Genomic DNA, 9863 nt, shown 5'->3' with positions numbered 1-9863 from the left:
ATCAGATTGAGGCGGGATAGAGAAAATACCCATCCCTAATAATGACCGAGACACCATCCTTTACTTTTACTCTTTAATATATTCTTACGATAAATATAGATTATATATGTACTTGTGAAGGGTTTTGATAAACAGTTTTTTAGCTTGTGTCCAATGACATATATTAAAAATTTGTAATTGAAAAATTGTTAAAATTTTATTGATAAAACCTTTTGTTACTGTAAAGGGGAGTCTATTATTTTTAATAAACTAATCATCAATAAAATTTTGACAATTTATTAAATACGAATTCTTAACATATATACCGGAACACACCATAAAAAATTTGTTAAACAAAATCCTCTACGTGTCCAAAATGATGCTGGACTGTCGTTTGTATTATAGTCAAATCCAAAGTGCTACTTTGGAATTTAAACTGAAATTTTCATAAGCTCACTTTCAAATTCGAAATAAAATCGCAAAATATAATAATTAAAAAATATTCTTTCTGTTCTAATCATTTTTATATAAATGGTTTGGACACCCGGAGAACAAGAAACATAGTAATAAAATCATGTTACTTTTGGTAAGATAGTGTGATGAAGGGGAAAAAAGTATAATTTAGTGAGAAAAAATATAAAATTGGGTAAAGTGTTAGGATCAATCAATATTTAATAAATAAAGTGAGTGTAGTGGGAGAAGCCAGTAGATATAGTTGATTTTTATATTATTAAACTTTTATTATTTTTGATAATTTTTGAAGTATATAATATTGAATGAAACATCAAAAAAAAATCGCATAGAAATGAATGGTACAGAGCGAGCGGTATTTTAAGTAACATTTTTTTTATCATGTGTTGTTACTTTGAATTAAATTCATAAAAATTTCTAACAAAATTAAGGTCCTCGTTTTTGCTTTAGTAGTCCGAAAAAGCAAGGACCAATCTCAGTTTTCGTGGAACTTTGAGGCTTCCTTTTGTAATTATATCCAAGTTTTGACCGTTAAACTATCCGCCCCGCTTAAAAAAAGGGGGAAACAAAACTAAACACAAAAACCCTAATTCATTTCTAAAGCTCTCGTGCCAATTGCGACTTGTTTTTCACAAATTTAACCAATTAAATCCAGGTTTTGTATCTATTTCACTATATCTTTTCTGTGTTATTCATTAATTAGTATATAACTCTGCATTTGTGTCTGTAATTGGCTTCTTGTATGTGTTATGTGTGTGTGTTTGTGTTTGTGTTGATTTTGGGGTTTTTGATATACATTGGTTATGTTAGTTTTGGAGGACTTGGGTTGCTTGATTATTTGCAATTTGTCCTCATTTATCGAAATTGATCGGTTAATTTATTCCGTAAACAAGTTGGATCACTTTCGAGTTCATTTTGGGGGATTATTTAATACCACTTTAAAGTGCATTAGAAATCGGTACCCTGACGATGAAATATTATAGAGGAGAGTAAATTATCTAATAGTATAGTGCTAGTTGGAAAAAAATATTGAAGGGAAAATACAATGCTAATGCTAAATAGCTGCATCTATTGCTAAATTTGAAAGAAAGAGGTTTGGTTGCTAAAATGAATCGACTTTATTCTTTAGTGCTTGACTTCGTTGAAATGACTTTAGAGTCTAGACTCTTGTGCTCAACTTAGTGCAATAGAAATCGATACCCCGATGATGAAATATACTAGAGGAGAGTGAGTAATCTAACAGTATAGCTGACAGTCGGAAAAAAATATTGAAGGGAAAATACAATGCTAATTAATAAGGTCTCCTCCTAACCTTGAGGTTTTGGGAGAGCTTTAGATTCGGGTTCAGTAAGTACTAAGCCCTTTTTAGGCCGTGTAATAGGGAGGTGTAAGGCATTTGGTACTTCGGTAGGGTGGGCAGCCCTTAAACCTAAAAAAGGTTTAGAACCCTTCCCCTATTTCTGCATTTCATTTATATTTGGCATGCTTTAAAAAAAATTCTCAAAAAGGGTCGGTTAATAGCATAGCTCTTTCTTTCCCCGGTCTCTTTTCGAAGTAAAGGCCTATTCAATTTAGAGTGGTGATAAATAGTAAGCTGTTCTACAGATAATAATATAGCGGGTATACTGTAGGGAGGGGTGCTTTTGGATAGTCTGTATTACTATATGTTATATATTGTTTCAGTTACATATTTCAACAGCTGCTTATTTCTGTGGTAATTTTTGTACATGTAACATATCTACACAAAGTAAATACATGTTGCACTCGTGATATTGAAGTAGGATTTCAGAATTTAGATGTTTGTTTGTAATTCTTGGTCCTCTAATTGACATTTCTTTTACCTCAGATATTAGCTGAAACATGACAACTCACCGCAGTCAGCGGCCGTTGATCATCCAGGATGAAAATTTGGGCAGCCTCCTCAAAAGTATGATTTCAAATTTATGTTAAATTTGTATGCAGGTTCTCGTATTACCATCAGCAATTTTTATATATGTGATATTTTCTTATACACTCCATACGAAATGAAAATGTTTGGCTTCAGCCTTTACAATTTGTATGGAAAATAGTTTGTTAATTTTGAGGTACTTTGCAGAAAAAGGAACTGAAGGAACCATAAAGACTTCTAAACCAGCTGCCAAGAAAGGTCAAGTTCTAGGAAGTCGTAAAGCTTTAAATGACATTACAAACAAGTCATCCCTTCATCCCAGTGTCTCCACTAAGAAAAAGAGTGCAGCAAAAGAGGAATTTAATATTGCAGGGGAGAAGTTTCTGCACGATCATACCAAATGCGTTGAAGCAAACCAGAAGGCAATGGAGTCTTCTTTCTGGGACACGGTTTTCCCGAAACATGGTATTAATACTACACAACTAGTTAGCCTGTCTCTAATTTATTAACTTTGGTCGACTCTATTTTAAAGTCCTGGTTTAACTAGAAATGGTTACATACACAATTCTTTTATTTTACGAAATAAAATAAATCTGTAAACTATTTTCTCTAGTGTATGATCAAGAGGTTTATATGAAACACTATATATGTAAATTTTTAGATTGGTAATTTAAAAATTCTAAAATGTTATCATTAGATGTAAATTTTGGTAATGTATAGTGATACCAGTATGAATCTGGTCAAGTTGGCTAAGAAAGGAATATAGATGTTAATTTATGGTTGTGTTTCTTTTTCTTAGGGTAGCACACTCTGCCACTTTAGCACATAAGCAGGAGAAAAGTTAGCTCACTCACATCTAGTGATAACATTTCTTTAGGTTGCCATATTTGAGCTTACAGACTTATAGTTCTTTGTCACCAATCAATAAAATAATTTTGTAAAGTGCCTTGCATTTCACCGACTTTAATTCTTTACAACTTGCAAGTAATTCACAAGTTGTTGATTTGGGTGGGATTTGATTGGCAACAGCCATTTTACATGTTATTCTGATTTATAAATTTTGTTCATAACTAGCTACTTAGTTTTGACTCATAGTGGCGAGTTTGACAATGAAAATGAGATGTCCTTTATACAAATTAGAAAAGATTCGGGATTTTTCATGTGTGAAGGATGGAGGGGGATAGAGAAAGAGGGTTATTAAATATGCGATGCACTGGTTAACAATAATTTGAGGACTGAGTGTAACCAAAATATTAAATACTAGCGTGTGTATGTGGGGTGTGTGTGTGGAGCAGAAGAATGTGCTTATAGTAGGTATTGTAATAATTGGAGATAACACAAAAATACTACTAAGAATTTAGGACAGGAAGAAACCACATACAAAGCAGATGATCTGCAGTTGGCTAATAAGGTGAACTGTTTAGATGTGATACTTCTACCATCATAACCTTTTAACTAGAAACTCAACTATTGGCTTATTTAGAAACTAGCAAGCACTCATAAATAAGAAACCCATAGGGACTTGCACAAACTTGAAATTTAATGTGCACCGTCGTACCGAGTATTAGCTGTTTGCTATTTTCTTGATCTTTTTCATGAAACCGTTATTAAATGCATGAAAATATGTGTGCTCTTGTATGTAGGTACGCTATCAAATGTTGTTTTTTCAGAGTCTTTGGTAGCAAAGGTATGCATATTTTTCATCCTCCAAATCCCCTTATAAAATCTCATCTTATTACGCAGTTGTGGTTTATAACCAAACCTTTTGGCACATAATGTTACCCATTTTTTTTTGTTTTTGGTGCTTCAGAATGATCCTGAGAGCCCCCGTTGCTACCCAGAATTTGTAGAGTTGCCCATGTCAGAATTTGTGGATTGGTTACAGCCTTCTTCGAAATTGGACTCCTCATCATCTTCTCCAGTACACTGGGATTCTCCTCCTGCATCTCCGTTTCAATGGGATATCCTGGAGCATGTTGACTTTGTGCTGAAGGAAGAAATTGAATAGCTCCAGTTCTGTTAGGGTTTTGTTGTTATCAAATACTTTTCCTCCCATTCTTATGTGTCTGTGTTTTTTAGTTCTAACTCTGCAGTCTTCATCAACATTTAATATATCGTCAAAAGCGTCCGTTTGACTTTAATTTCTCTTACCTTCTAATCTTAGAATTAGGCCTGTTTCATAATACATGCTTTTTATTAAATAATCCAGAAAAACTGTTTTCAGAAACTAGTGTTTTTAGTTTTTCTACCTTTTACAGCTCCATCCACCTACTTTTTTGTTTAACTATCAAGTAAATTTCAGAAAGTGTTGACCAAAGTACTCCACATTTCTTACAAAACTAATATATATGAACTATTTTCATTTTTTTAAAAAAAATTAGACCACAAAATAAGAGAGAAGCTAAACCCAGCTGGTTTGGAATGTAGTTAGCTCCTAGAAACAGTGGTTGACAAGAACTCTCCTTGATGCTTGGCTTAATATACAACCGTTGTTGACTTTCTATCATTTCTCCTTTCCTTAAAACTTCATACTTAAATTCTACGCTTTTCAAAGAAACACGTTGTTCATATGTACCAACAATATCAAAGCCAGGGTATACAAAAGAAATATACTTTTCACAAATGGTTCCAAGTAGCTAAACACTTTGGTCCGCAAAAATGTACCGAGTACAAATGTTCGGCTCATATTGATCCTTGACCATCACTTAACAGCCCATGTGTCCAATGCAAACCAAGTAGCCTACAAGCAAGACTACAAGAAAGTTAAGTTAAAATGAAAGCCTTCCTCACTATAAGACAATGTGAAGTTGTGAACATGTCATTGCCAGCTATGTTACTCGAACTCTTCATTTTACCTCCGAGTACTCGTGTCGGACACTCGACAATTGGACTCAGACACTTATTTTAAACCAAAAACATGGATATTTTTCAAAATGTTGTCGAGTCTGATACCTGGACACGTGTCCATGTCGGACACTTCTAACCGAGTCCAAGTAACATAGATTGCCAGCTTATGAATTATGCTGCGAATCTTCCTCTAATCATGCAAGTGTTCTGCACATATAAATATCAACACATTCTCATTATGCTTTCCACCAAACCAAACCAAACTAAGACCTGTTATTTCTTTGAAAGGCTAAATCTCAGTTTTCGATGGCTACCAATATTACTAGATTGTTGGGGAACAATAGGCCTTTAGGTCTTGGCACAACTTATATGTTCAATTCTAAGAATAGAGCTATGGCGTCGTCTAGTTTTAGCGTAGTAAGCAAGATGGGGTTTCAAGGGGAGAAGAATGTGGTGGCTGGAGGTGGTGAAAAGAAGCCGATAATGGCAGTGAAGGCGTCCGTTGCAGTGGTGGATACAACTGCTACCTCAAAAACGCGAACGAGTGAAGTAGTACATTTATCTTTTATATTGGCAAATGTTAGTGCTTTGGTCTTACATGGTTTGAAGATGATTACTAAACCAAGGCCTTGGAGATGGCACATTCAGATGTTAATCGAAAGGGTACGTCAATCTCTATAATTATTGTTCACTTTCTGTTGTTACCAGAGGCCTGCAGATATCATAAATATGTTCTTTTTGGATTCCTGGATTCCCTAAAGGAACGTAACATATGTTACAACACTCGTGCTGAGTCGATCTGCAACTGTGCAGGTTGTCATCGATGCACGATTCTTTGCAATGTTAGCTGTGGGAGGAAGTTTGCTTGGTTCAGTCTTATGCTTTTTGGAGGTAATTATGTAATCCTCCATCTATTTTTACCTACGAGTACTCGAAAATTTAACTCACTCAAATTGAACTACACAAAAACCTTATGTTATCTACTCTATTCATTGCAGGGTTCCTTCATTATTATAGAGTCATATTTACAGTATCTCCAAGCTCTGTCACACGGGTCAGCATCAGAACACGGTCATCACATAGTGCATCTACTAATCGAAGCCATGGGTAAGTAGATGTTTCTTCCCCAAGCCCAGTCGAACAATATTCTACATAAATCTAATTTGGAATGTGATCTATATGCATCAAATGGTTAATATTTTATATATTTTTGTGGATGCTGCAGACATGTATCTAGTAGGAACAGCAGTGCTTATATTTGGGACAGGATTGCATGTAATGTTTGTCGGAACTCAAAAATTGAAAGGAACAGGATCCACTGTCATCCCTAAATCAAACTTCTTTGGTCTTTTCCATCTCCAGGTATATATTTTTAAAAAAAATCAAACAATGTTATGGTAAAGACTTTCACCTTCTGCTCACACATACACCACTCTTAACTCGTAGTCATAAATCGTACTCTTGATAAAAGAGGGGCATTCACTGCAATGCGAGGAACATTATGCTCCCTACAATCTTAAGCGCAACATTATTTTCCAAAGGGAGCTGATATGTGCACACCCTGATTTATAGGTGCACACCCATTTATTAAAATTAGGACCAAATTATTCTCATTGAACATGAAAGTAGACTTGAGTTAAATAGGAACACAAGTGTATGTTGGTCTCAATATCAACAAAGATGTACTGATGTACACCTATAAATCTAGGGTGTGCACATATCAGCTCCCTTTTCCAAAACATGCACACATATAGCATGATCCTAACTAAACTAACGCAACATTGTTAAATTGAATCAGAAACTGCCTACATGGGCTGGCATGAATTCGATAGGGCAAGCAAAGACCAAAATAGGACATGCACTGATGATGATATTACAAGTCGGAGTGATGGAGAAGTTCGAGAGCATACCTCTGGCTACTGGTTTAGATTTAGCATGTTTTGCCGGAGCTCTTTTCATTTCGTCTGCTTCCATCTTCCTTCTTGCAAGACTTACTTCTTCTGCTATTGCTTCCACTGCTGCATCAAATCAACATGTACCCCAGAAATCTATTTAACTACAGGAAAAATGGATCAAAATGTAGTAATTAAGAACAAATGTATATTTAATTTATTATTGGAAACAGATATCACATTCTTTCAATTTTGTTGCTTTACAATGTGTATATATCAGTAGTTGAGAAGAGGTATTTGTAAATTATATCAATTTTCTTGTATAGGTATAGTTTTATATACAAGTATATAATGAACTTTCAGTTGTAATGTTTCATTTGCAGTCAGTCAGATAGGATATATCTAATCAGCTTCAAGAGAGATGAGAAATATTGTCAAAATTATATATTATCATTTTAAAGCCATTAGAAGTTATGTTCAAAGATTTAGGTCTTAAAATTAAGGTTGTATTTTTGACATGGCTACTGAGCTAGATGTCAAATTATGTTAAACTCAAGATTGAAACAATGAATAAGCCGAACTTTAAAAAAATATATATCGTGAAGTTCAAATAGTAACGAGAGTCGAGAAGATCACGTGGAACATCACATGACTGCATGATCAGGCTACCGAGTATGCATGATAACATGATCATGTCATTTTTAATTATAATTTAATTTAATTAGGATCAAATTTTATTCTATACAAAAAATTAGGAGTTTTCTCTTATATTTTTTTTTAATTCAAGAAACCCTTATGAATTTAAGTTTTTTCTTTTGAATTTAAGATATTTAGGGTGAAGTGTAATAATACCCGTTTTTTACACTCCAACAACGAAAATGACGATTTGCGCTAAAGATGATGGAAAATACCTGATTCATTACGCATTCAGGTGTTGAGTATTGGCTAATAAGCAATTGAAGTTTGGTTGACAGTCAATACACAATTATATTTTGGGTATCACTTAATATCTTATTCTTCAAAAATTGAATACGCAAAATTGATTTGGGTATCATTTAAAAATTGTAATCATAATTCAGGCCGATTAATTACGCATCCAGATGTTGGGGATCGACTAATACGTAATTGAAGTTTGGGTGACAGTCAATACACAAATATATTCTGGGTATCACTTAATATCGGCATGCATACATGTATACACACACATATACATACATCTCTTCCCAAGATGCAAGTTTTGTGTAACAATCAATCATTACCACACAACTGTTATGAAATTTTACATGTTAATCATGTATTTAAAGAGAAAAAATAGGTGAGATTTGTTGGGTAAAGGGATCGGAGAAGAAGGTTACAAAAGAGATTGATCAGAAGATGAGGGTACTGTGTTAAAGTAATGGTCACGCATCTGGTAAAGGGATCTTCAAATCGGAAAAATTACAATGAAAAATGGGTATTTTGGTTAAAGTGAATCAAAAAAGGGTATTTTTATCATTCTTTCAGATATTTAAGGGTTTCTCGTGTAAGAGTTCTTGCGAATATTAACACTTCCTTTTCCTACGCTTTTGTGCTGTCTCGGTTGACATCAGAGCAGACTTTATCATATCTTTTCATTAATTGATTCAATATGGGGAAACCAGTTACCAAAAGAAGATCATGCGACTCTCAAGGTTTTGACAGATAGGATGACTATGTTTACGGATATATTGAATAACAATAACAAAAAACGTAGAGATGAAAGAGAAGATCGAAATCGAGTCCCTCGAGGCAGGAAATATCACATTGGTGAGAATTATGACTTGGCGTCAAATCTGGATAATCGAATTATGATATTGTAAAGGCAGATATACCATTATTTTACGGGTCTCTTAAATTTGATGAATTCATGAATTTATATATATATATATGTTGATAAATTCTTCGATGTTATGGGTGTTCCTGATAGTAAGCAGGTGAAGATGGTGACTATCATGTTAAAGAGTGTTACTGCGATGTGGTGGGATTAGCTGGTTATGCAGAGGAAGAGGCAAAGAAAGGAACCAATCAATCAAAACATGGCGACAAATGATGTTGGGTTTGTGAAGTCTATTAATTAAGCCCATGAAAATAGACTATTCAGATTTAGATTATTTTATGGATTAGTCTACTTTTCATATATGGACTATAATTTGATTTATACCTAGTTTCTTCTCTTATATATTACTCATGTAATTGTAAAACCATAACACAACAAATTGTGAGAGATCAATATAAAATTAGTGCATCTTGTGGAGTAGGAATTTTCAAACCACGTAAATATTTGTCTTGTGTGATTATCGTTTATTTTCTTGTTCTTGTTTATTCTCTCTGAGTTTTGTTTTCGTTGTAGTACATACAACAACGGGTATCAAGAGTTTAGGTTCTCAGGCAAGTGGGTGCGATGACAGAAGACAAGAATGTAAAGATCGACAAATTTGATGACAAAGATTATGGGTTTTGGAAGATGCAAATTGAAGATTTGTATTAGAATAAATTACACGAATAAGAAAAATAAGAATATTACTTAATAGATCGTTGCCAGGAGATGCTTGTCCGTGTCTTGTTGGTTAATTAGGATTAAGTGTGATGGTCTTAGGTAGTTAGTAGTGTTTATAACTTAAATATAGGATGACCCATATAAAAGGATACTGGGTTGGAATTGGTCAAAGATAGACTGGGCTAGCCCATATTTAGGCGGATTTGGACGGATTTAGACGTCGTCTAGCCGCCTAGGAGCCCCTATGCCTCGCCTACCCACCGAAAATAAA

The 9863-nt window shown here is 34.1% G+C and overlaps 2 protein-coding genes across 2 annotated transcripts; both read left to right on the top strand.

The window, feature by feature from the left end:
• The first annotated feature begins 944 nt into the window (after positions 1 to 944).
• Positions 945 to 4479, top strand: LOC141705789 (protein PATRONUS 2-like). Its single transcript, XM_074508676.1, has 5 exons — positions 945 to 1105; positions 2297 to 2377; positions 2546 to 2803; positions 3982 to 4025; positions 4149 to 4479. Exons 2-5 carry the CDS (start codon positions 2311 to 2313, stop codon positions 4344 to 4346), a joined length of 567 nt encoding a protein of 188 aa, XP_074364777.1. The 5' UTR covers positions 945 to 1105; positions 2297 to 2310; the 3' UTR covers positions 4347 to 4479.
• Positions 4480 to 5390: 911 nt separating this feature from the next.
• On the top strand, positions 5391 to 7403 carry LOC141706810 (uncharacterized). The gene is made up of 5 exons (XM_074509650.1): positions 5391 to 5848; positions 5999 to 6076; positions 6184 to 6292; positions 6411 to 6547; positions 6984 to 7403. The coding sequence occupies exons 1-5, from the start codon at positions 5492 to 5494 to the stop codon at positions 7239 to 7241; spliced, it is 939 nt and encodes a 312-aa protein (XP_074365751.1). The 5' UTR covers positions 5391 to 5491; the 3' UTR covers positions 7242 to 7403.
• Positions 7404 to 9863: the final 2460 nt, after the last annotated feature.

The sequence above is a fragment of the Apium graveolens genome, chromosome 2, assembly GCF_009905375.1.
Source record: "Apium graveolens cultivar Ventura chromosome 2, ASM990537v1, whole genome shotgun sequence".
NCBI lineage: Eukaryota > Viridiplantae > Streptophyta > Magnoliopsida > Apiales > Apiaceae > Apium > Apium graveolens.
Note: the sequence above shows the minus strand (reverse complement) of the source record. Positions and strands in the feature narration are given on the sequence as shown.